General features: G+C 58.3%; 1 protein-coding gene across 2 annotated transcripts; it reads right to left on the bottom strand.

Annotated features, from left to right (window-relative positions):
- Positions 1-380: 380 nt before the first annotated feature.
- On the bottom strand, positions 381-22,873 carry LOC101408946 (PI-PLC X domain-containing protein 1). 2 transcript variants are annotated; one of them, XM_004440781.3, is made up of 7 exons: positions 22,820-22,873; positions 16,203-16,361; positions 12,344-12,480; positions 9,274-9,402; positions 8,430-8,585; positions 6,772-6,955; positions 381-2,713 (listed from the first exon to the last, which is right to left on the bottom strand). In XM_004440781.3, exons 2-7 carry the CDS (start codon positions 16,336-16,338, stop codon positions 2,475-2,477), a joined length of 981 nt encoding a protein of 326 aa, XP_004440838.2. In that variant the 5' UTR covers positions 16,339-16,361; positions 22,820-22,873; the 3' UTR covers positions 381-2,474. The 2 variants fall into 2 exon arrangements, with proteins under 2 accessions (XP_004440838.2, XP_087282892.1); XM_087426766.1 differs by lacking the exon at positions 381-2,713 and adding an exon at positions 2,720-3,054.
- Positions 22,874-27,119: the final 4,246 nt, after the last annotated feature.

Here is a 27,119-nt window from a genome sequence, read left to right on the forward strand (position 1 = left end):
TCTCTGGGAGCCCCAGGAGAGGGCCAGGGGTCTCAGGGGGCTCCAGAAAAGACCAGGGGTCTTGGAGAGGGGGTGTCAGGGATCACATGGAGTTGGGACAGATACAAGACCGCCCCCTACACCCACCCGTACTCCCACTCCCCCCCAGCACCCAGACTCTCCTGAGACCCCTCTGTCTGCAGACGGGCTTCTCCCCTCTCCATTCCAGGGTCCCTGTGCACAGAGGAGCCGGGGCCCCGAGAACTAACCCGTGTGGGCGTGGGGGAGGCCGCCGTCAGAGGAAGGGTTCAGGCCGGGCAGACCCCAGGGTGGCCCCCCGACGTGTGTGCCGCAGGACGGCACAGAGACGGCACAGAGAGAGCAGAGACGCAGCACCGTACTGACCAGTGCTCAGTCAGCAAACGTTTATTCCGCGGTTACACAGCCCCGCTGGGCGCTGCGAAGACGCGGACTGAGCCTGCTGGCCCCTTCCCACGGGCCGGTGGTCCACGCACGCGGCCACGAGCTCGCCCCGCCAGGAAGATCCTTCCGGTAGAACGCCCGCCTGGAATCCAAGTCTCAAACTCTCGTCTCTAAAATTAAATAGAGACTCTTTGCTCCATGTCCCTGTGGAGGAGCTACGACTATCACAAAACTCAGCACTCTGGTCCAGGCCCTGAACTCACACAGCAGAAATAAAGTGAGCAGGGAGGAGGCACAATGGGATTTTGTCGGCACGACCTGACAAAAAGTGCTCAATAAACTTAGCATTTCTAAGGATCCTTCCGGTGGATTGTCGTGGAAGGCACCCAGCACGTCTTGGTTGTTTGTATGGTAACAGAAACGCATGAATAAATGAGACTTTAAGTCTCTCACACTTCTCCAGAATTAAATGACCGCTGTTGGATTGTCCTCGCCACGACTCCAGGGCAATCAGGGTATGGCAGGAAACAGTCAACGTGACATCACCCTTAGGATCCCACACGTGCCCTCGCCTCAACGCCGTCCCGCGCGCGCCAAGCTCGGTGGGGCGCTGACCCCGCAGAGTCCAGGACTGAGGTCGCCCGCGGGATGTCCCGTGAGCGTCTCTTTCGGGATTTCAGGTCCTTCCTTAGATACTGGCATCCTGCTGCCAAAACCACAGGCAGCTTTTCTTTTGGAAAATGGCTCATTTGATCCCGAAGAGAACACCCTCCAACGAGGACTAAACGGTCGTTTTCATTCCCGTTCATTTTCAGGACGACTTAAGAAAACCTTGTGTCCAATGCCCTTGCGTTGTGGGAGGAACGTTCCAGAACACGAGCTATACGAGCGTTCCTCGGGCCCCTCTGAAGAGGGAAGGGAAGTGGACGGTGTGGTTGGCATCCAGCCTTCGGCCGAGGGCTTGAGCCACCAGCTCTGTGCGGCCACGTGGGCAGAATGAGGTGTTTCCGTGACGTCCGTGTTGGTGACACTGGATTCTGGGTCTCGGGAAGCAGAGCAAAGGCCTGGTGCACGATGCTGAGCCTCCCGCAGGCCTGGGGGCAGCAGTGGGGTCTCGTTGTCCCCGGGGGGTTTGAACGTAGGCAGGGGCCTCAGCCACCACGGGGCGGCCGAGCCCCTGAAAGAGGACCTTACAGCTTTACAGCTTCGTTTCCCCAGAGGGAGCAGCCCCATAGGGCCGCAGGGGAACCTGGGGGCAGAGAGGAGCGAGGGAGGGCGTGAGGCCACGGCAGTCCACGGGGACGGCAGACAGGTTAGCATTGCCGGTCTGGACAATTCCACGGGCCACAGGCGGCCCCTCTCACCCGGCCCTGGGTGTCCGGGGCAGGGGCGTCGGCCCGGCGTGTGAGCCGCCAATGATGGGGTGGCTGGCGTCATACGAGACGTGGCCCCAGGTACGTGGTTTCTTCTCTGGGAACCAGCCCGCCCTGGGAGGCCAGGCTCTTGGGTCTGCAGGGCCCCCAAACGCCAGAGCATCAGGAACATGGAAAATATAGTGAACATAATCATCACTGTGAACTATGGATGCCTGATAGTCAAAGATAGAAACCAGGGGTCAGGGGCGGTGGGAAAAGTGAGCACCCACTGTGGCCTCTGGAGAAAGGGCAGAGGCCAAACGCAAGAGGAAGACAGACGGCCAAATTTTGGGGAGCACCTGGGGGCAGGCCGCCTCACCCTGGGGCCTGGAGGCGGCCAGGACCTTCCCTGAGGTGGGGGCTGGAGAACAGGGGCGCAGGGCACAGGGCAGGTGCAGTACCCGCATCCCAGCACGGGCACGGGGCCACCGTCCACCCTCGTCCTCCCTTAATCATCAGCATATTCACTGAATCCGCCCCAGAGAGACAGTGCAGCCAGGGGCCACCCACGGGGGGTCCCCAAGTCAGGGAGGAGGCTGAGGGACCCCCGACGGCCCAGACCCCACTGCCCTCCCCATGTTCAGCCAAAACGCCGCCGCCAAGAAGGATGCAGGTGCATCGGGCAGCGCCCGTGTGCGGAGTGGGAGGGCGGGCCGGTCAGCCCCATAGCAGCTTCTGGTTGAGCCCTATGACGTCGCTGACGAAGGTGTCCGCCCCGATGAAGTCGCCCGCAATGACGTTGGTGCAGCGGGCGCCCGGCCCCGGGCTCTGCGCCCGGACCCACGTGCTCAGGTACGGCAGGTGGGGGAGCGTCATCTTCCTGAGGGACTCAGACGGGTGCACGAGGATGTAACCCAGGTTCTCCGTCAGGTTGATGCCTGCCACGAACAGCCCGCCTGCGACAGAAGGTGGAGAGGGGGGTGTGCGGTGCTGGATGTCCCAGCCACACGGCAGCCGCCCACCCGCTCGTCTGCCCGTTCTCATCTCAGAGTTCCAGATCTCCCCACGGAATGAGAGTCCAGACAGCAAGGCTCAACTAAGGACTCAGAGTCACTGAACATAGAGGACGTAGGGCTGAATAATGTCCCAAAGGTGTGCACGTCCTGATCCCTGGAACCTGGGAATGTGTGACTTTACGTGACAAAAGGGACTTTGAGATGTGATCACGTTAAGGCTCCTGAGACGGGGGATTATCCTGGATTATCTGGTTGGGCCTCAAGTGTCATCACGAAGGTCCCTGTGAGAGCAAAGCAGAGGAGGACTGAAGACAGAAGGGGCAGCAGATGATGTGATGATGGAATCAGAGGAGAAAAGACGATGTGATGGGGCCACGAGCCCAGGAATGAGGTGCCTCCAGAATCTGGAGACACAAGGAATTGCTTCTGCCTGGAGCCTCCGGAAGGAACTGGCCTGGCCGACACCTGGATTTCAGCCCTGGGAGACCCATTTCTTGTGCCCTCAGAATTGTAATACGTTTCTATTGTTTTAGGCCACTAGGTTAGTGGTGTTTGTCACAAAAGGAGACTCACACACAGAGTTTCAGCCAGTGGTTTTCAAGAGGGTCCCAAGAATCATCAGAAATGCGGATTCTCAGCCCCCCCGATGTGCTGAGTCAGCATCTCTGAGGGGGACGCCCAGCACCCTTCTTTCAGGAAGCCCCCCATGAAGGTGTGAGCACCCTGGGTGGCCTGAATCCACAGCAAGACAGGGATGGTCAGAGAAGTGTCCGCCATGCAAGTCTCTCCAAATAGTTCTTTATCCTCACCCCCAAAGTCCAAGCTTGTCCGTCAGAGAAACCTGAGGGAGCGAGACACTTGAGCGCAAACATCCTGCTCCCTGGGCGACCTCTGAGCTCCTCCCTTAGGATACAAATCTCATGGCTATGGAAATGCTGCTTCATGATAGCAGGGAGCCACATGAGAGTCTGAGCCACATGAAGGTTGAGAGCCACACGACAGCTGCGAGCCATGTGAGAGTCTGAGCCACATGAGAGCTGAGAGCCACGTGAGAGCTGGGAGCCACATGAGTCTGAGCCATGTGAGAGCTGAGGGCCACGTGAGAGCTGGGAGCCACATGAGAGTCTGAGCCACGTGAGGGTCTGAGCCACGAGAGAGCTAAGAGCCACATGAGAGCTGGGAGCCACGTGAGGGTCTGAGCCACGTGAGGGTCTGAGCCACGTGAGGGTCTGAGCCACGAGAGAGCTAAGAGCCACATGAGAGCTGGGAGCCACGTGAGGGTCTGAGCCACGTGAGAGCTAAGAGCCACATGAGAGCTGGGAGCCATGTGAGGGTCTGAGCCACGTGAGGGTCTGAGCCACATGAGAGGTCAGAACCACGTGAGAGCTGGGAGCCACTGAGAACTAGGAGCCATGTGGCAGCTCGGAAGCACATATGGGCAGCAGGCGAGGGGAAGCCAGCGTGAGCCTGACCCACACCGTTTGGGGAGGTCCCCCCGTGCTCCAGGGCTGGGTTTCCACCCTCGGGGGACAAAGACTGCTAGTGGCTGTCAACACTGGCTGCACGTGATGCCCCAAGCACTTTTTAAAAAATGGAGGTGAAATTCATGATTTTAAAATGAACAATTCAGAAGCATTTAGTGCATTCACAGTATTGTGCAACTGCCCCCTCTGTCTAGTTCCAGAACATTCTCATGCTCCCAAAAGGAGACCCTGCCCCATGAGCAGTCACTCCCCATCCCCCTTCCCAGCCCCTGGCACCACTAATCCACTTTCTTCTCTGGGTCCTAATCTGGCCATTCCGTATAATGGAACCACGCACCATGTGGTCTTCTGTGTCTGGCTGTTTGAACCTTGTTGAAGGTCCATCCACGCTGTAGCGTGTCAGGACCTCATTCCTATTCATGCACAATGTTCCACTGTGGATGGACCACATGGTTCATCCAACGATGGACGATCGGGTTGTCTCCACCGTGGATGTTTTTCAAGCGTCCTGGCCTCACCGACGAAGTGGGACCTGGTGAGTCCAAGGTCCAGCCAGGTTTGGCACCAGGCCCCCCTCCCCCAAATCCCACCCCCGGTGCAGCTCCCCCCAGCCGTTCTCAACAACACAGACAAAGCTGTGCCACCAAAGCAAGAGTCCTTTCTGTGAAGACACCAGGGGACAATGGAGCCAAGGGTCACCACAGGGGACAAAGGAACCAAGGGTCACCACAGGAGACAGAGGAGCCAAGGGTCACCACAGGGGACAGAGGAGCCAAGGGTCACCACAGGGGACAGAGGAGCCAAGGGTCACCACAGCGTCCAGGATGCCATTTTAGTGGGAACCGGCAGTCAGATGGAGCCGGCCGCCAGAAGCACATCTCCAAACCGTGGGAAAACGCTTCACCTCTGCAAACGTTGGCAGTGAGGGATCGGGTCGGTGAGCAGCGCTGGTTTTGTTTGTTTAAAGCATTGTTACAGATCACGTTGACGCACATAAAACAGCCACACGTAGTACCAAGCGTAACACACGACCACACTCCATCACCCACTATCGACTGATAACAGGAAATGGGACCAGGGGGCCCTGGAGGCCCCAAGCGTCCACCGACGCAGCCACGGGCCCTGACCACGAATATAAAATACGTAAAACCACGGACTCCATAACCAAGAAAAGTTCCCGTTCTTCACACCAATGATACAACAAAGCAAAACCACCACCGACCGTCAGAGCCATCACTGGGGGAGTTGTCTGTAGCCTGTTTGCCAGAAAAGGGCTGATTTCCTTCAAGAAACTAAGAAAGCACCGAGACCAAGGAGCAGAAACAGCAAGGCTGTAAACGTCCTCAGAAGGACGCACGGACACACTCGCATCCTGCGCTGCTTCTCACTGGGAGCTGGGGCAGGACACACCCTCAGAGCACACACTGTGGGACCGAGTGTGCGAGGCGTTCCCGGAAGCTTCTCTCTGAAGGGAGTGTCTGCAGAGCAGGTGGCCCAGGGGGGCCCAGTCAAATAAACCATGTTACATATGTGGGATGGAGTCCACACGGCTATTTTAGCAAGGAAGCGCAAAGCTGAATTAAGATGCTAAATTGAACAGAGAGAAAGGGACAGACAGAGGGGGACAGAGACACAGAGACAGAGATAGAGAGACGGAGACAGAGATGGAGAGACAGAGATAGAGAGGGAGGAGGTGGGGCTGCCGGGGGCCTGGGCGTGTTTCCCTTCTCCTCATCTGTAAATGGGAATAACAACCTCGCTGGATCACGGGGCTGCCAGGAAGATCAACAGGCCCGTGTACGGAAAGCCTGAGCAAGCGCCTGGATGGATGCGTGTGTGGGTACGTGTGTGCACATGTGTGTATAGTATATGCTTATCTGCATGCATATGTGTATATATGCATGCATGCACGTGTACCTGCACGTGCGCATGCACACACGCATGTGTGTATACACACATATGTTTGTACATGTGTGTGCACATGGATAGGTTGTGTGGACACATGTGTGCACATGTGTATAGTATACACATACCTGTATGCATGTGTATATATAAACACATGCACATGTACTTGTACGTGTGCATGCACATATACATGTGTGTATACACACATGTTTGTACATGTACACATGGATAGATGTGTGTGGATACGTGTGTTCACGTGTGTGCGGTATACACATACTTGTGTGCATGTGTGTATATACACATACACGCACATGTACCTGTATGTGTGCATGCACATATACATGTGTATATGCAGACACGCACATATGTTTGTACATGTACACACATGGATAGACATGTGTGTGCACATGTGTATATATATATATATACACATCTGCATGCGGATGTGTACGTAAAGATACACACATGTGAACTTGTACGTGTGAATGCACGTATACATATGTATACACACGCATGCACATATCTTTATACGTGTACACGATCAAAAGCAAACCCTTGTGCCCGACAGCACACGTGCACCGTCTCTCCACACAGAACAGCCTCACGCACCTGGGCGGCCGTCGCTCTTCATGCGCTCCAGGTAGCGCACCAGCTCCTCAGGCTTCACCTGGTCGCCCCACCAGTAGGGGATCCCCGGCCACAGCTCCGGGTGCTGGTTCACGGAGCCCTCGTCCTCGTAGGACAGGATGACCTGCTGGCCCCGTGTCCACAGCTGGCGCAGCGTCGGCACCTCCTGGAGGGAGGGAGATATCAGGGTATGGTGAGAGAGTGGTGGGGTGCAGATATTGGGGCGTCTGTGAGAGTCAGTGATGGCTGGAGATATTGGGGTATCTGTGAGAGACAGTGATGGGGTGGAGATATTGGGGTGTCTGTGAGAGACAATGATGGCTGGAGATATTGGGGTATCTGTGAGAGACAGTGATGAGGTGCAGATATTGGGGTGTCTGTGAGAGAGTGATGTGGAGATATTGGGGTGTCTATGAGACACAGTGATGGGGTGGAGATATTGGCATGTCTGGGAGAGACAGTGATGGGTGGAAATATTGAGGTGTCTGTGAGACATAGTGATGTGGCGGAGATACTAGGGTGTCTGCGAGACACGGTGATGGGGTGGAGATATTGGGGTGTCTGTGAGAGACAGTGATGAGGTGCAGATATTGGGGTGTCTGTGAGAAACAGTGATGGCTGGAGATATTGGGGCATCTGTGAGAGACAGTGATGGGATTGGGGTCAGTATTCACAACATCATCATGACGTCTGGACTTTCATGAGACCACAGACACTCATTTTCCCTGAAAGCACCCCGAGCCCACGTTGACCCACTTGGAGAGGACGCCCCCCAATAGTGATTGGTACAGAGAAGATCCATCTCTAGCACGGTTTACACGTCAAAAGACTGTGGAGTGGTCCCTCTGAGGCTGATGTCCCATGTGCCCTCCCTCCTCCTCTCCCTGTGACGTCCCCGTGGAGACTGGGGTCGGCTGGTGCATCCCCAGGCCGCGTCTCCCACGTCCCCTCTTGGGCCCAGTAACTGGATGACCCCGGCTCACAGCAGCCCTGCCATCTCTGTTTCCTCCCAAACCACTCAGGGACGGGGCCCTTCTCCTGGTTTATGGGATATAATCAGAGAAACCTGAACACAAGAGGGTTTGAAGTGAATTGATGGGACCTTGACCAAAATGGATGCGAATTTAACTTTTTGAGCCCCCTGGAGACTATGTGTGGGCACACGCCAGCCGCCACCAGGAAAACGGAGAAAATTACCTACATAATTAAGCCACAGGTTGTGTTACAGGCTGAACTGTGTCCCCCCAAATTCACATGTTGGAGTCCTGACCCCAGGACCTCAGAACGTGACTGTATGTGGAGATGGGTGTTTAAAGAGATGATGCAGGTAAAATGAGGTCATTGGGGGGCCCTGATCCAATAAGACTGGTGTCCTTATGAGAAGAGGAGATGAGGACACGGACACGCACAGAGGGACGACCACGTGAGGACACGGGGAGAAGACGGCGTCTACACGCCAAGGAGAGAGGGCTCAGGAGGAACCAGCCCTGTGACACCTGGATCTCAGACTCCAGCCTCCAGGACGGGGAGAGATAAATGTCTCCCACAGCGGACCCAAGCGAGCAGATGGAGTCTTTGCGATCATCCCGCCCCCGCAGCCCCCCTGAGGACAGACTTGGGGAGGCCGTGACCCCTCTCACCCCTCGGGGACACAGCATGTCCCCAAAGATGTTCTTGATGCAGGCCACCAGGTACTCGTGCAGGTCGTCCGTCATTCCCTCGAAGTTCCTGCACGCCAGGATGACCACCTCCCGGGGATGGCTCTCCAGCCACTCCGAGATCTCCGTGAGCGTGTCCTGGACGGGGGGGAGAGGAGCTCCGTGTGAGAGCCGAGACGATGAGGACGCTCCCGCAGCCCTTCCCCAAGCACAGCTCACGGGCCCAGGGGGTCAGGTCCTCAAGAGATTAACACATAAAGCTCGTGGAACGCAGCCTTGCCGAAGAGACAGCCGGCCCACCTGCCATTGCTCTGGGGGGAGAAGCGTGCGTGTGTGTGCACTTGTGCGTGCATATGCCTGTGCACGTGTGTGTGTGCACATGTGCATGCTCACTCCAGACAGACGACACCGAGTGTGCCAGGGTGTGAATTCTGGAAGCACCAGGGAGCCTCGGGGGCCAGCAGGTGACCTGCAAACTGAGCTCCCGGGACGGCACCTGCAGACCCGACGGTCCTGGGACTTGCAGTGGGGCCCAGGGGAGGGGGCCCGGTGTGACGCAGGACGGTGACTTCATATTCAGACTCTGGAAACACCCGTCGAGCGGCACTGAAGCGCCCACAGGGAGGCAGGAAGAGGAGACGGGGACCCACTTGTACACAAACCCAGGGGCCACGGAGGAGCCGGGGTGCAAACTCAGACGCACGTGGTCCAGACCTCCGGATGACCCATGGCCGGAGGTCAGCACAGCCCGTCTGGATGGACGTGGAGCCCATCGCCGCGTGGAGGCCTCCGCAGCCGCACCCCCGCCCCCGCTCCCGCCGCGTACCTCCACTAGCGCCGTCGTGTACACGGAGTGCACGAAGTGCAGGTTCTTGTCGGGGCCCTTGGGCATGTGCGCGATCCGCAGGTCCAGGTACCGCACCCCCGCGTCCAGCTGCTCCGTGACGGCCAGCCCCTGTGGACGGAGCTCGGTCAGCTCTGCCGGGGACGGCGGGCGGCTCCCACCCTGGCTCATATCCCCCTGGGCGCTGGGAAGTGGGCTCATTGCCCACCCGCGGGCCACCGTGTCCAGCGTTGGCCACTGTGTCCAGCGTTGGATCAACAGCTGCTGGTGCCGCCGGGGGTCGGGCAGCCACCCGGACCTTGAATTTGGGAACCCGCCGTCCAGGGGATACTGGCCACGTGCAGCCACAGACCACACTGCGGAGGCTCTGTCCTGGGAAGCGGCTACATTGGTGCCGTCCCCGCAGGGCCCCACCTCTCGCTCTTCCCTGGCGGAACCCCCTCTGGGCCCCCGCAGCCCCGGGCCGGGCTCCCGGACACCCACCTGGACCCAGGGAGGTCAGGACGCGCCAGGGAGGGTCGGCTACAGCCGGGAATGTCCCCACCCCACAAACAGCAGGGGAACGGCAAGGAGGAATCCAGAGAGAATAACGGGGAGAAGGGCCCCACCCCTCCCCACAGATCATCGCGGAGAAAGCAAAGCTAATATAAAGACAGAGGACGGTACCGTACCCTCTATCCAAAATAGTAACAGAAAAAGCACACATAACATTAACATCGCAAAGGAAAAGAGGTGGTACTGTGCTCTCTACACGAAACAATGGTGGAAACACCAAGAATTAACGGACAAATGGGGAAACTGAGGCTCGGGAGGCTACAAAGAGGCCCCTTGTGTGCACGTCGGGCAGAAGCCCAGAGCCGGGGCCCAGAGGCCGGGCCCACTGCGGCTCCCGCAGAGCTGCCCTGGAGGGGCCAGGGCAGGGGTCGGCCCGTGGTCAGCGCCGTCCCTGAGAGGCACAGAGGCCGGGGAGGGGCCGTCCCTCCCGTGGGGACCCCAGGGCACCCAGGCCGCTGCGCCCAGGCCTTTAGTCTCCGTGCTCTTCCTGAGGTTGAGGTTCCGGGTGGAGGGCTGGGGACCTAGGAAAGGGACAACTTTCCCCTAAAACGTGCTTTAGGCATTTACGGTGTATTTTCAGACTGTGAAATAGGTGCTCACTCTTTCAATATTCGGAAACAGAGCAGAGTCTAAAAAGGACAGTGAATTTATGTGGGACCCTATCGCCCGGGCTGACCCCTGCCCGGGCCTGAGGACGTGGGGCCGACCGCTGCCAGGATCTCAGACACGACCTTACAGCTGCTTCCCGCCCGTTTCCCGGAGGCGTTCATGTTCCACAGTTAGAAGGATGCCCCCTCCTCCCTGTCCCCTCCTCCTGTGGACACGCCGTATGAAGCACCTTCTGGGGACATCGGGGACTCCCCAGAAAAGTCACTGTCAGTGACCACATGACTGTCCAGTCTGTGGATGCATGAGACGCCGCACCATCATCACCTGGCAGCTGGACGTGGAGGTACAGACCCTTGTGGTTGTTCCCTCAGCTGGGTTCCTGAGACTTCCAGCCTTCTCAGCAGCCTCCCCCAACACCCTGCAGACCCCCACGTTGCTCACAGTGTAGCAGGACCCCAACACTGAGGACCCAGCAGGGAGGACACGGCACCGAGGACCCGGCACTGAGGACCTGGCACCGAGGGACCCTGGCATGGAGGACCTGGCGCTGCAGACCCGGCACTGAGGACCCGGCACTGAGGGACCCGGCACTGAGGACCTGGCACTGAGGACCCGGCACCGAGGAACCCTGGCACGGAGGACCTGGCATGGAGGACCTGGCATGGAGGACCTGGCAAGGAGGACCTGGCGCTGCGGACCCGGCACCGAGGGACCTGGCACTGAGGCACCGGCACTGAGGGATCCGGCAGCGAGGACCCGGCAGCGAGGACCCGGCATTGCAGCCCCCCACACCGCCGTGGGCCCGCCCCCATCCCCAGACCCTGGGGTGACTGCTGTGACACAGGTGGGGAATGTGGCTCCCCAACGTTCCAGAGCCGGCTCTCCGCCCTGCAGACGCCCAGACGGATTCCCACCCCGGAGATGAAACTCCCACCCGGACAAAGCCAGGACACAGGTGAGAGCCGGCGAGACCCTCAGAGCAGAAACCCGAAGCACAAGGCCCCGAGCGGAGGTAGAGCAGGGGCCTGCGGTCAGCTGCTCCCCACCTGGGCCCCGTGTGCCTTCCTGCCCCCACCTGGCCCGGCCGGCCCCCTCTCCCCGGCCCCCTGCATGTGCACGGTGACAGGGCCACAGCGAGGGGGCAGCCCCGCCCCGAGGCCTGGGCCACCCTGAGCTGCTCCGCGAGGCCTTCCTCTCCTGGGCCCACAAGGACTCCCCTCCTGCTGCTCACAGTCCCTAAATTGCCCATCCACGCGGGAGGTGGGCTGAGGGTGAAGGACGCGAGGCAGACCCGGACTGAAGCAGACGCCGCACTCTGGACGTGCGGGCAGAGATGGTGCCCACACTCCCTGTCCTCGAGCAGCGACGGGAGGAGACCTGTTAATGCAGGCTCTTTCTCCGTCTGTCTCAGATGTATGCGCAGCATTCTGCAAGCCTCTGGAACATTCCACAGCTCAGGAATGTTTCCTCCAGGACCTGGGAGCATCTCTGAAATGCAGTCAACAAAGGAAACGCCCGTCTCCTGCGAGGAGAGGGCCTGGCTCCAGGCTGCAATCCCTCCCCATCATAAAGATACAGGAAATCAGTGGCTATTTATCTGAGAACCTGGAGGGAGCGGGCGTCTCCACTTAGCTACCTGAAAGGTGAGTGTCTTCCTGCCTCTGCATCTCACAATGGCTGCCTGTGATGCAATCACATTCTGGTCCCCTCCTTGCTCAATAATGAAACTGTATTCTTTCTCTTCTACCTGTGGGAGGCTTTCTGGGGTGGAGGAGGTTTGTGTTCAATTCCACTTCCACAATGGGGATGGGGCACCCGCCCAGGGGGGCGGCCCTGGGGGCAGGTCAAGAGCCAGTTCTGGAGCCCGCCAGACGCCCGCAGAGCTCACCTGGGTGACGGACCACTTCAGCACCATGGGCTGGGTGACGCACGGCAGGAGCTTGCCCAGAAGCTGCAGCAGCCAGGACTGGCTGTGGGAAATGGGGGATTTCTTGTTCAGGCAGTAGGTCATCGTGTCGTGGCTCCCTGCATGCAGACAGCGGGGGGGGTCCACCCGTTAGCCCCCCTCCTCCCCCTGGGCTCAGAGCTGCACACGGAGCCACATGCACGGGGGCGATGGTGGCCCCGAAACCCACGTCCACCTGGATCCTCAGGACGGGACCCGTGTGGAAACAGGGTCTGTGCAGGTGTGATTGAGTGAAGGATGGAGAGGAGGGCGTCCTGGACGAGGGTGGTCCTAAATCCACTGACAGTGTCCTCATCAGAGACAGAAGAGGAGACATAGACACAGAGAAGAAGCCACGTGGAGACGGAGGCAGAGATGGAGGGAGGCGGCCACCAGCCCAGGGACGCCTGGAGCCCCAGAAGCTGGAGGAGGCAGGAAGGACCCTCCTCTGGAGCCTGTGGAGGGAGCACAGCCCTGCGACCCCTTCATCTCAGACGTCTGGTCTCCAGGACTGGAGGAGGGTGCATTCCTGTGGTTTTAAGACACTGAGTTTTGGTATTTTTTTATAGCCACTCCAAGACACTCATACACTGAGAATACGGGTTAATTGCAGGAAAATGAGAACAATATACACAACTAAAAAAATTAAAATCCCCTATTGACTTTGTCATTATATACGTTTTTATGTAATTCACATTTATATATCTTGTGTATTTATATATTTTAAATGTAATCTATACGGGTCCATCTATACATGGGGATAATCCATTTATACATATTATGTATATTTTTATACGTGTTTTAAACAGGATCAAATCATGCAATTTTTTATCTGCTTTTCCATTTCACACATATTATCAGCATTTTGTAAACCAGTAAATGCAGAGCCTGAGATGCTTTCACGACTGTGTCCACTCCGTGATGTCATCCACCTGTGCAACTGACCACGGTCCCTGGACACGAGGACGGTCACCTGCCCCTCGAGGGCAGCATCCCCGGGCACATCTGGTGTGAGTGTGTTTTGCACGCCCACCGATCGCTTCCTCCAGATTAAGTCTGGGACCTGGACCGTGGCCGGGTGGCGGGAGGGAGCCGCCTTCGCAGCCCACCGCCCTCGGCCGTGTCCTGGGTCTCCTAGCAGAGGGACCCTGTGGCCGCCTCCCCACCCTCGTCCTCGGCACCAGGAGCCCCCGACGACTGCTGCAATGCTCCCGTGACAGCTGCTTCACTGAGTTCGCTCCACGGCTCGGCCATTTCTCACGATTTCCGAGTCCTTAGGATTTCTCGTCTGAGAATCACCCGTCCCCCCGGGGCCGTTTCCCGTTGGGGAGCGCGTGCCTGTGGGGGTTTCCTAAGCACCCTCTGTGCTGACGCAGTGGCCCTGGTCTGCCGTGTGTGACGTGCGTGTGGATGTGGTTTTCAGGTTCCTCATGGCCCGGGTTTCCTGGGACGAGATCAGCACGCAGGGCGTGGGTGGGGATTGCTCTGGGAGATGAGGGGAGCACGGGCAGAGGGAGGCGCCCATCCCTGGGGGCTCCATCCTCTCCGTCCCCTCGGGGATGCGGGTGGCCCCCAGGGAGGGTGTGGGACTCAGCTATGAAGGTTGCACCATCTGGGTGGCCGTGCAAGGGTCCTGGGGCCACTGTAACAAAGGATCACAAACTGCGCTGCTTCAAACAGCAGAGATGCATTACCCCACAGTTCTGGAGGCCAGAAACCTGACACGGGTGCAAAGTCTAAGTGCCACGGGGCTGGTTCCTTGCGGAGGGCCTGAGGAGAACGTGTTCCCTGCCTTCTCCAGCTTCCTGGGCACCTGGCGTCTGCAAAGCCAGCAGCACAGCTTCTTCCTTGTCCCTCCTCTCTGACCCCCCGCCTCCCTCTTACACGGACCCTTGAGGTTACACCGTCCCCCCCAGATAAGCCAAGAAAACCTCCCGTCTCCAGACCCTTGCCCGACACCTGCACACCCCCGTTTGCCACGTGAGGTGGCGTATCAACAGGTTCTGGGGGACGAGGACGTGCCCGTCGTGGGGACGTCTTTAGGACATTATTCAGCCAACCACGGGGATGCCCCACAGCGTCTGTTACGGGCTATTTGTCATGAACTTTCGTTTAAGTTTCTTAGTGAGGGAAAATTTACATTTTTTTTACGTGCTCACGTCTATCCATCTTTTCCTTCGTAGCTTTTGCACTTGGTGTTCTCCTTAGAGAGGCTAATGTGTAGGTAATATTTACCTGTGTCTTCCAGCAGAACTTTGTGGCTTTATGTTTCCCTTAAATCTTTAAACATTCTGTAATACACTTGGGTGCAAATATGAGACGGGGTCCCACCTGATCCCCCCTCCACGTTAATAGCCACCTGTCGCTTCTTCACCGTTGGGTGGGCTATTTGTTCACTGATGGGCGGTGCCTCCTTTCAATACTTTAAATTCTCAGTATTGTACCCATTTTTGAATTTAATGTTGTGATCCATTGATCTACAGAATCATCAGCACACTGTCTGAATTATTCTGGGAGCTTTATATGTATGTTGTTTGTTCTCTGTGCACAGAACGTCCTTGGAGGGACCTCGGGCCCGGTGGCAGGAACGGGGTTCCCAAGCAGAGATGGGCCACCCAGTTTTCAGTCTGTATCTTTCTCTTGCATCATCTGTTTCAAAAAGTGCTCATAAACGTTTGCTAAAAGAGTTTGCAGAGTTTACAAGGAAAACAGCTGTTCAGACAAATATTTGAAGCATCAATCAGAATAGTGAAAAGCTGGAAACAACCCAAGTATCCATCCATAGATGAAGAGACAGACAGAATGTGGTCCATCGGTGCAGTGGAATATTACTCAGCCATGAACAGGAGTGAAGCACTGACACAGCTACAACCTGGATGGACCTTGTACACAAGATTCTCAGTGAGAGAAGCAGACACAGGAGGCCACATAGTGTGTGATTCTATTTACATGAAATGTCCAGAAGAGGCAAATCCACGGACAGAAAGTGGATTAGTGGTGCCAGGGGCTGGGGAGGGGGATTATTATTTAATGGGTACAGGGTCTCCCTTTGGGGGAATGAGAATGTTCTGGAACCCAACAGAACTGGTGGTTGCACAGCACTGTGAACAGAAGCCACTGAATTTTCGCCGTAAATGGGTGAACTGTAAGTATGTGAATTGTATCTCAATAAAAGTGTAAAACACAGAGAGTGAGCAGGTGTGTGTAAATTCTTCCTCAACCAGACCTTGAAAAACTTATTTGAGAGCGTGATTCCTTTCCTCCCTCCCTCTCGTGGTCCAGGCGCCTCTTGGGACCAGCCCCCAGGCTGAGCAGGGCAGGAGCAGGGAGGACGGGGCCTGTCCACACGGCTCCCTCCCGTCCATCGACCCGCTTTCCTCCGCTGGGTCAGCCGAGGGCCCAGCCCCAACCACCGCCGGCCACACTTGGGGCTGGGGTCTGTGGACCCGCGTCCCACCAGGGCCTGGGGGCCTGGGGGCCTTGGCCAGGAGAGGGATGAAGGCCCGACGTTCCCAGGGGCTCCCCAGAAGGAGGGACGGACGGGCTGAGGGGAGCGTCAGCCCGAGTCCCCCACACCCTCACGTCTCCCCGAGGCCACGCTCCCCTGGGTGCACCGTGGGCCTTCCGGGCCATCTCAGGATGAAGCAGACGGAGGAGAGATGCTCGCCTGTGTGTGTGTGTGTGTGTGTGTGTGTGTGCATGTGTGTACCTATGTGTGCACACGCGTGTGGTTCGTGGGGTCCACACGGCCCACACCCAGACCCCCCGCAGCCGCATCCCCGGGGGACGCAGAGGCGCTCACCCGGGATGGAGAGGTGGTGGACGGGCACGTCCCACAGCCGGGGGCACAGCGCCGACATCCAGTCTGCATTGGCGTTCATGTTCATGCTGCGGGGCAGGCTCTGGACGCCAACGGACGCGCTTACCTGCCCGCCCATCGAGGGGAACCCGCGCCACCGACCTGGGGGAGGAAAGGAGGTTTGACGCAGTTGAAAACAGGGCGCCCAGGGGCCGGCCCTGTGGCTTGGTGGTTAAGTGCGCGCGCTGCGATGCTGGTGGCCCGGGTTCGGATCCCGGGTGCGCATCGAGGCACCACTTCTCCGTTCATCCTGAGGCTGAGTCCCGCATACAGCAACTAGAGGGATGTGCAGCTACGACACACAACTATCCACTGGGGCTTTGGGGGGAAAAATAAAATAAATAAAATTTAAAAAAAAAAAAAAGAAAACAGGGCACCCAGAAAACGCTCTTCTGGTGGCACAGGGGTCCTGGCCTTGAGAAGAAAGAGCCACCAGGCTTAGTCCCGGGGAAGGAGTGTGGGGGGGCCGGTTTCCTTGTCAAATCCCCCCTTCCGAGTGTGCAAACGAGGCTGCCAGACGGGTTATGGGTCTCAACAACCTACAACCACCTAGCACCACCTAGAACCACCTGCAGTGACCCACGACGACCTTCTGCTGGGACGGTCACTCAGTCTGAATCCCGTCTGGTTTACAGCTCGAGACCTCCGACAGCGTCTCCCTCCTTGGGCTTCTTCTAGGCACACGGCCCCTTGGAAGGGCTGGAAGCGCCCCTCCAGGGCTGCACAGGACGGGGGCGTGTTATGGGCCTTCTGAGCATCGGCCGCGTTCGCCCCGGAGACGCCGCGGGGTGGGAGTTACTCTCGTCTCAGGATAAGTGGACGAGGTGGGCATGTGCGCTGAGCACACTCGTGAGGGAAGGGAGGCCGGGGGATGCATCCACGTGGTCCCGGGGGTGCAGGGGAGGACCTGACCCCACGTCCACCTGGTGCTGAAGGCCACTCGCTGTCCACCAGGCCTGGCCTCCTGGACCCACCCCCTCCGCCCAGGGGACGGCGTTGGGGCCTGAACTGTGTCCCCCAATCCACATGTTGGAGCCCCGACCCCAGGACCTCAGGATGGGGCTGTATGTGGAGATGGGTCTAAAGAGGTGATGAAGGTAAAATGAGGTCACTGGGGTAGGTCCTGATCCAACAGGACTGGTGTCCTTATGAGAAGAGGAGATGAGCACACAGACACGCACAGAGGGACGACCACGTGAGGACACGGGGAGAAGACGGCGTCTACACGTCAAGGAGAGAGGCCTCAGGAGGAACCAGCCCTGTGACACCTGGGTCTCAGAGTCCAGCCTCCAGGACGGGGAGAGATAAATTTCTGTTGTCTAAGCCGCCCCGTAGGCAGCGTTTGTTAGGGCAGCCGGAGCTGACACACACAGACGCCACCCTCCGTAGAGAAGTGGAGAAGAGCTGGGTGTGCCTCCGAGCTCCCCCACTCACGAGCCACCCTGGACAAGCTACCCACCGTCTGTGCCTCAGTTTCTCACCCGTCAAATGGGATGTAATAGTGCCCATCTTGTAGGGTTGTAGGACAGGTTCCATGAGCTACAGCCTGTGAGACGCTCAGAACCGGGGCCCATGGGAACCCCACAGCCTGCGGGCCCTCACCCCGACATTCTGGACCCGTCCGTCTAGTCTGGAGGTGGCCCGTCCCCTGGCACCATCTCTAGCTGTTAGATGCCCTTTTGAGGGGGATCAGAACTTGTCACCCCAAAATACGCCATTTGGCATAAGGATTATTTTGAGCTGAAAGCAATTGAGAAGAAGCAGAAACAAAAACTCTGCCCTCCCCCGTCTGCCTGAGAACAGGCATAAATTTCCCTTTGTGAGCATTTCTGCCCCCTCTCCTGTACCAGGAAGGGGAGAAGGAATCTGATCACCCGAGCAGACACCACTTGAGTCTGCCTAACAAACCCCACTAAATAACCCTCATCTTCCGTTAATTTGCCCCAGATCTTTACCTTCTCACAATTTACTGCCCCTAGAAGCTCAAAACCCTTTTCCTTTGTCTTGTCACTTTTCCACACTTACCACCCTTTGTTAAAATGGCATATAAGCCCTTAAGTCTAACTATCTCTTTGGGTCTCCAATTCTTTTTTGTGAAGGCATCTGTATTCCGACATAATAAATGTTTTTCTTCTCTTAATCTGTCATTTGTCAGTTCAATTTGCAGATCCCTGGTGCAGAACCTAAGAGTGTAGAGGAAAAGGTTTTCCTCACCTACCCTGTGCCGAGTACACCAACAGCCAACCTTCTCGGGTCTCGTTCTGCCTCAGCAGCAACACAGACCAATCCTCTCCCCCATCCATGAGAGTCCCCGAGATCGTCAACCAGCACTCTGACCTCCTTCTCCCCTCAGTCCGTCCCGCGGCCCTCTGTCAGCTCACGCTCCGTCTCATCAATGTCCCTCCCGGAGTGATCATGGGACCCCACACAGCCTGGGGGGTGAGTGACGTTCATGCAGCCAGCGTCCAGGGGGTCTGGGGCCAGGCTCAGCCACGCAGCACACACGGGAGCCGTTCCATCTCGTTTATGTGCAGGGCACCCATCACCCTGGGGGAGCGGGGTCACTCGAGGGACCTCAGTGTCACTCACACCCGAATGCAGGGAGGAAGGGACGAGTGGGTGACCCAGCGGGCCATCACACAGGGACCCCACGTCCTCCACAGAGGACTTCTGGGGCGGCCCCCACGGGGAGCTCGCCCCACGCGCACTTCTCCACGCTCAGCACGTGTCCGTCCAGCGAATGACCAGACCTCACCCCGGAAACACCCCGCGAGCCCCTACGTTGAAGCACGCCCCCACCACGGGCGCACGGATGTCTCCGTCCACAGCGTTCTCGTTCCCTGGGGACACCCGGCTGAAATTCGAGCTCGGGGAGGAAGGAACGGCCCCTGTCCCGGTACCTGCCCGCGGCCTCCTCGGGCCCCCACCTGCCCGCGGCCTCCTCGGGGCCCCCACCTGCCCGCGGCCTCCTCGGGGCCCCCACCTGCCCGCGGCCTCCTCGGGCCCCCACCTGCCCGCGGCCTCCAGCATGCACACCTGGTAACCAGCCGTGACAGGGCCGTTGTTGGTGGCGGTTCAGAAGGGGGTTGTGCTGGAAAGCATTCCACTATTTGCCCCTCGCTCTGCAGTTCTCACCCTTAACTGAGTTCAAGAGTTCCCGGGGCCTCGTCTGAGACAGAACAGAAACCTTCCGTCAACGTGCGGATGAGATGGCAAAACGGGTGTGGGAACGTCGGCCGGCCGGCCCTCAGCCCCCGTCCTGGGCTCGTACTTAGCAGATTAAGGGCAGATCCAGGTTCAGACCACGAGGCTGAATCCTCCCCCTTCCCTTTTCTCAGGAGCATTTATTTGAGAAAACTCGTGAGTCCTTTCTCCGTCTCTTTGAGGTGTGTCTAAATCTTTCTAATGGCTAAATAGGGCTCTGGACCGTTCCACAGCTCACACATGCTTCCTCCAGGACCCGGGAGCGTCTTGAAATGCAGTCAACGAAGGAAACGCCTGTCTCCTGGGAGGAGGGGGCCTGGCTCCAAGCTGCAAACCCCCGTCATCATAAAGATACGGGAAATCAGGGACTGTTTATCTCAGAACGTGGGTGGAGTGGCTGTTTCTGTTTAGCTACACTAAAGGTAAGGTCCTTCTGCCTCTGCATCTCATAGCTGCTGCCTGTGACGCACATCACATTCTGTTCCCCGCCTTGTTCAATAGTGAAACCGAGGTCTTTCTCTCCTGCCTGTGGAGGCGTTCTGGGGTGGCCGAGGTCTGTCCTGAATTACATCCTCCAACAGTACTTCCCCCCTTGGACCCTAAGCCTCCAGGGACCCCAGGCCCAAGCCCACCAGCTGTCAGCATCGGGGCTCCTGGGCCCCGGGAATGACTGCAGGCTCCTTCTGTGAGAAGATCGACCGCTCCTGAGGCCCCGGCAGAAAGCCGTCCCTTCTGATTTGCACAGGTGACCCGAGGCCCCGGCCTGTGGGGTTCTGCCGTTCTGTCCCATCACTGGGCAGCGATGCCCGGACACGTCCAGCGGATGGAGGGGCAGCCATGGGCCGTCCGCATGCCTCTTCCCTCCTGCAGGGGCTGAGGGTCCTCGGGGGGTAAACAGGCCGGTGCGCTGACCACGGCGGGACCTCGGATGGCCACCCCAGCGTGGGGCACGGCCCCTTCCTGAACCCCAATCACCGAGTGCAAGGGGTCAACCCGAGGAGGGAGCAGAGCTGGACCCCCACGGCACCGACGACACCGTGGTTCAGAAGCCCCTCCCCAGTCTGCACCGGCCCCAGGACCCTGAGCTCACGCCCCAGCCCGCGCCTCTGTCTCCCTGACTGCAAGGCGGGACGATGGCCCCTTGACCACGTGAAGGGCACCTGAGGGGTCAGCACACCCTCCCACGTCTGTGTCCGGGACGCAGCTTCCCGCCAGGACCCTCCCCGGAGAGACTCAGATAAGATCGCGAAGCCCCCCGCCCACCGACGAGGCCACGCGGACCCCAGTCCCTCCTGGCTCAGGAACCGTGAGCTGAACCCCACAAGCCACAACGTGAGTGAGCGGCTCCCGCGATCGCTCAGAGCAGGTGCAGGTCACCACAGCGCCCTCTCCTCCCCAGGACTGACCCGGCCAGCAGAGCCTCCTTGGGGCGCCCCAGAATCGGTGGGCCCCTCTGCTCCACGGGCCAGGCAGGCCACCCTCTGTCCCACCCACGCCTGCGGGACAGTTTACTCCTCTCCATAAGAAACCCCGTTACCCCACCTCTCCAGATGCCAGCAGACCTGGGCCGTGGAGTTGTCCCTATTGTATAGTCCCCCCTCCACAGTAATAGTCCCCCTGTGTTGTCACAGTCTCCCTCTACAGTAATAGTCCCCTTCTAGTGTCGCAGTCCTCCTCTACAGTAATAGTCCCCCTCTATTGTCACAGTCCTCTCTACAGTAATAGTCCCCCTACACAGTAATAGTCCCCCCTCTACAGCAATAGTCCCCCTCTATTGTCACAGTCCCCCTCTACAGTAATAGTCCCCCTACACAGTAATAGTCCCCCACTATTGTCACAGTCCCCCTTTACAGTAATAGTCCTCCTACACAGTAATAGTCTCCCTACACAGTATTAGTTCCCCTACACAGTAATAGTCCCCCTCTGTTTTCACAGTCTCCCTTTACAGTAATAGTCCTCCTACACAGTAATAGTATCCCTACACAGTATTAGTCCCCCTACACAGTAATGGTCCCCGTCTATTGTCACAGTCCCCTCTACAGTAATAGTCCCCCTACACAGTAATAGTCCCCCCCTACAGCAATAGTCCCCCTCTATTGTCACAGTCCCCCTCTACAGTAATAGTCCCCCTACACAGTAATAGTCCCCCACTATTGTCACAGTCCTCCTTTACCGTAATAGTCCTCCTACACAGTAATAGTCTCCCTACACAGTATTAGTCCCCCTCTACAGTAATAGTCCCCCTCTATTGTCACAGTCCCCCTTTACAGTAATAGTCCTCCTACACAGTAATAGTCTCCCTACACAGTAATAGTCCCCCTACACAGTAATAGTCCCCCTCTATTGTCACAGTCCCCCTTTACAGTAATAGTCCTCCTACACAGTAATAGTCCCCCTCTATTGTCACAGTCCCCCTTTACAGTAATAGTCCTCCTACACAGTAATAGTCTCCCTACACAGTATTAGTCCCCCTCTACAGTAATAGTCCCCCTCTATTGTCACAGTCCCCTTCTACCGTAACAATTTACTGTTTGTGAGTTAACAATACAATCTACAATTGTATAACTGTATTGCACAATTGTCCTGTCACACTCCCTTCTCCTGTCCCCATGTCCCCAGACATTTCCTCATGACACAAGGTCACCTGACCACTGAGGGGACCCTGCTGAGGACTGGATGAGGACTCCAGGGGGATTCCACAGGACGCGGTGGCTGCAGGCTGGCTGAGGTCTGTCCCAGACCCGCCTGGCGGTGAGACAGGAGCATCCACCCGTGACCACACAGGGCGGCTCTCTGTCCCCACGGCATCCGCATGTGGTGACACCATGTCCAGACACTCAGGAAATCGCTCTCGGGTGAGTAGATGGATGGACCGGCCACTCCACCCGAACCCCGACCTTCCCTCCTCCTCACCCGGCTCCCCAGACGCTCACCAGCACCGGCCAGCCGGAGGCCCAGCTGTGGCAGAGTGAGGACGGGACGGGAGACCTTGGTCAGCAAGTCCTCCCCTGCCTGGTCAACACGTCCTGCCCGGCGACGTGGTCAGCGGCACAGGGACCAGCGGGCTGTCCCCACCTCGTGGGCCGAACCCCGGGATCCGGCAGCTCAGCCGTTCTGAACCCGGAGGCTCCCACCCCTCCGGCCGGGGCGCGGAGCCTGTGAGCGGACCGCGCACTTCCCCCGTGACCCCAGCCCCCCAGCACCTCCTGCTGCCCCTCCAGCCGCTGGTCCCGGGGGAAGCAGGAGCCAGGCCGAGGGACAGGAGCAGGGGGCCGCCCCCTTGTGGGGACCACGTCCCTGGGACCTGGTGTCCCCGGGCTCTGAGTTCAGATAGGCAGACGGACGATGGCACTCACCCCTCCGAGCCGCGGTGTCGCCAGCAGAGTCTCCAGCAGCAGCTCTCGCCTCCTCTGTCCTCTCCCTCCCTCCCTCCCTCCTGGACACCCGGGCACTTCACTTCCGAGAACGCCCCGCGGCCATGCGATTGGACGCCCGCACACCCCTCCTGCCAGGGGAGGAGCCGCCCAGACCATCTCCACCCACCAACTACAGAGCTGGAGGCGCTGTGGGGACTACTGAGCTGGAGGCGCTGTGGGGACCACACTGCCGGCCGGGGCGGGGTGTCCACGGGTCCTCACACCGCCAGTCTGCTGGGACCAGGCCCTCACGGGGACGTGGCATGCCCTGACCACGACCACGGGGTGTAATGATCAGAGGACGAGCACATGAGGACGTCCTGAGTGTGACCACGGGGTCCGTGGTCAGAAGACGAGGACGTGACAATGACTCCACCGCCCTACTCTGCTCTGGCCGCCGTCCATTCCTGTGGTCACTCTGGACCCAGGTCTGGAGCAAACAAGACGGCACCCGTGCTGTGACCTCTGGGCACACGGGTCAGCCTCTACTGGAGTGTCTGGCCCTCCTGGTCCTGAGTGGCCCTTGACCTGGCCCTGACCAGGGTCAGGGTGTAAGTGGGTTTCTAGGACACGTCCACACCTGCAGACACATCCACCCCGACACTGACCCCAAGCTGACCAGGAGCCCAGGAGGGTCAGTCCCTCGCCCTCCTCCCTCCCCATCTGCTCCGTCGTCCACTCAGCAAAGTGCCTTGTGCACCCTCAGTTCCCACGTTGGCTGGAGACCACACACAACCTAAGAGTGGACAAGAGTGGACAGACATCTGGGGTGGCTCAGAGCGCTGGTGGGATCGGACTTTGGGATTGAATTCTCCATGGTGGCCTCCGTCTCCCTCTGTTCTGGGCACCCCCTCCTCCGTCTCTCAGTCACCGGCTGCAGGTGGCCTGGAGGACAGCTGTTGTCTGATGGGGACGTCCACTCAGCTGCCCACAGCTTCCCACTGGCTCCTCTCACACTCCCTCCCCCTCACTCAGGCCATCCCCTCCTCCCTTCACCACCCTCCTCCCTCCTCCCCTCCTCCCTCCACCTCCCTCCTCCTCCCTCCTCCCCTCCTCCCTTCACCTCCCTCCTCCCCTCCTCCCTTCACCTCCCTCCTTCCTCCACCTCCCTCCTCCTCCCTCCTCCCCTCCTCCCTCCACCTCCCTCCTCCTCCCTCATCCCTCCCCTTCCCTCTCTCTCCCTCTCCTCCTCCCTGTCTCTCCCCCTCCCTCCCTCTCCCTTCCTCTCCGTCTCTCCTCCTCTCTCATCCTCCTTGCCCTCTCCCCCCAAGAAGACCCAGCTCCCTGTCCGCAGCCCCTCACTGGCCCCTGTTCTCCCCTCTGTGTCCCCTCCACCAATGGCCCCAGGTGGACCCTGTAAAAATGGGTGCTGAGCTCCTGTGACCTTGACAGCCCCCCTGGTTCCCCATCCCCCCCAGATGCCCTGGTGCCTGCGGAATCGTCCCTCCCCCTCCCCCACCTCCCCTCTGGGCGTCCTGGGCTGCCTCCACTCCCTTCCCACACTGAGGTCTCCTCCCTGCCTCTGGTGGGCAGGACAATGGCCTAAGGGCGTCCAGATCCTGGAGCCTGGTGACAAGAGAGTCTCACATATTGAGGTGTGTGGGGTGACCACTCAGGTTCACAACTGATTCGGCTTGAACTAAAAAGCCAGACTTGTGGCCTGTCAAACACACACTACATCTACTTAACCTTTAAGTAAGGAATGTGCTCTCTTAAGAGAACAATGCACACTTCCCCTCCTGCCCTATTGGTAACGCCCGGATTAGTCCCTTTCCAAACACCAGGGTCGCGTGACCTGCTAATTTGCGACTGAATACCTCTTTGAAATTTTGATGAAAATGTGTCCTGGGTGTGTTTAATGTATGTTCTTTCTCCTAAAAACATGTAAGACTTTACTGAAAACCACGCTTCTCTGGAACACATTCTAAAGCCTTCCCGGGTTATACTCCTCACTCTGGCTCAGGTAAACTCACCGCAGTTCTCTTATCTATAGAATGGTTATTGGTTGTTTTGTGTGGACACTGTGATTACGTGGGCTGCATTGCAGACGGGAACCGATGCTGCTGCACAGCTGACCTTACAGCGGGGGTGACCCTGCCTTCCCAGGGCAGGCGCAACCACAGAGGCGTGGACGTGGACTAGGGGCTGGGCGGGCAAGGGTGATCCTGTGTGTGAGGACGCTGTGGCCACTGCTGGCTTCAGATGGAGGAAGGGCTGCCGCTGAGGAATCCAGGCCAGGGAATCCGGGGGCTGCAGAGGCTGGAGAAGCCCAGGGACCTGGTCCTCCCTGGAGGCCCCGGAAGGAGCCTCACTGCCGACCTGCGTGGAGCCCATGAGGCCAGCGCTGGACTCCTGACCTCCTGGCCTGTAAGAGCGTGAGCTTCTGCTGTCTTAGACGGGATATTTGTGGAACTGGTTACAGCGGTGTCGGTGGAAGAGGGAGAAGCTCCCTCTGCCCTTTCCCTTAAGGTTCTTATGGTTGGCCAAATAATCAACAAGACAGGTTAGCAGGAGAAAATAATACCAAGTTTAATAACATGTATACATGGGAGAAGCTCAGAAATGAGCAACTCGTCCCTCTGTCTAAGCTGCTTGCTTAAGTATTGCAGCTAAAGGCGAGGAACGTGTTGGGGGTGGGTAGTGGCCTGGGACTTCAGAGGGCAGGAGGACAATTCTTTTCAGGGTCATCTATAGATAATGTGGTCAGGGAGAGACAGAGTTTTTGATAAAAGGGGCTTGGTGCCCCTCCCATTGTAACATCTATTTTACATTATCTTTATAGCCATCATGATAGAAGATCTGTTCCAGGAATGAGCCACCATGCCAGATTCTCTAGGCAGTTAGTGGGGGAGGTCAAATATCCTTATTGTCTTCAGCTCGAAATAATCCGCATACCAGAGTGGTGCTTCCTGGGGCAGCTTGCCCTGAGCACCATCAGCGGCCTCAGACCAGCGCAGGGTCTCTCTCCTGAAGCTGCTTCCTCCGTGCGACCTCGCCCTCCACTTCCTTCCTCCAGGCCCAGCCTAGGGGCGCCTGCTCCACGTGGCCTCCCAGAGGATCCTCCTCCGTGCGGCCTCCACGCAGCCCTCGTGGGGGATCCGTCCTCTATGCGGTGACCCCAGGGGACCCCTCCTCCACCTCCCAGAGGACCCCCCCCCACCTTCCAGAGGATCCTCCTCTACGCGGACATCCCAGGGGACCCCTCCTCCACCTCCCAGGGGACCCCCTCCTCCACCTCCCAGAGGAGCCCCCCCCACCTCCCAGAGGACTCTCCTCCACACAGCCCTCCCAGAGGATCCTCCTCTACACAGACATCCCAGAGGATCCTGCACGCAGCCAACCCAGGGGACCCCTCCTCCACCTCCCAGAGGACCCCCCTCCACACAGATCTCCCAGAGGACCCTCCTCCTCACAGCCCTCCCCGCTGCACCGAGGCCAGAGGCTCTCTCCAAGCTCCCAGCATCCAGGCCCCAATCCCACTGTCCCCAACACTGTTGGGGAAGAAAGCTATTGCCGTTTTGTTTCCACCATAAGGGAGCAGGGAGGGGCCCACGTGTCCTCGTGGGCCCGGACACTCAGCACAATGCCTTCTCCACAGGGCAGTAAATACGTCTCGGGGAGCAAAGACCCACGTGAAGGGCACTGCGATTTCCCAGCACCAGGAAGACCCCTGGTGCAGGTGTTTATTGTAAAACTATTGGCTTTGTGTTAAGTGGAGCATGCCGGAGCATTTGGTGCCTTCACATTGCCGTGCAGACACCACCTCTGTCCACGCCCAGAGGAAACCCCGTCCCACTGGTCACCCCCGTGCCCCTCCCCTGGCCCCTGGAAAACAGCAGGTTACTTCTGCCTCCCTGGACAGGCCTGCTCTGGACATTTCACATACGGGAATCACACGCTCTGTGGCCTCTTGTGTCCTGCGTCTCCCACTCAGCGTCCTGTTTCCAGGTTCATCCATGTTGTCCTGTGTCGGTGCTTCACGGCTTTTTCAGGCTAAAATGTCCCCTAGAGGGATGAGAGTAATGTCTAAAGGTTCAGCCCGGTGGCAATCTGGACACCCTATTCTCACAGAGCAGTCTCAGGAAGGATAACATAACGTCACACATTCTGGCGTCCTATTGGGTCCTGGGCAATGAGACGTCCTGTCCCCTCCTAACACCATCACCTGGAGGAGAGTGGACCCAGGGAAAGGTGATGGGGGGGGCATGAGGCAGGACCCGGGGATGGAGACTAGGGAAAC

Source organism: Ceratotherium simum, chromosome X (genome assembly GCF_057802395.1).
Source record: "Ceratotherium simum simum isolate JZ-2026a chromosome X, ASM5780239v1, whole genome shotgun sequence".
NCBI lineage: Eukaryota > Metazoa > Chordata > Mammalia > Perissodactyla > Rhinocerotidae > Ceratotherium > Ceratotherium simum.

Excerpts from the sequence above, each read along its gene's own strand:
- LOC101408946 (XM_004440781.3), bottom strand. The coding sequence starts at position 16,338 with ATGGGCGGGCAGGTAAGCGCGTCCGTTGGCGTCCAGAGCCTGCCCCGC. Across the intron at positions 12,481-16,202 it reads CCACCACCTCTCCATCCCGG|GGAGCCACGACACGATGACC; the intron begins GTGAGCGCCTCT and ends GTCTGCATGCAG. Across the intron at positions 2,714-6,771 it reads GAAGAGCGACGGCCGCCCAG|GCGGGCTGTTCGTGGCAGGC; the intron begins GTGCGTGAGGCT and ends CTTCTGTCGCAG.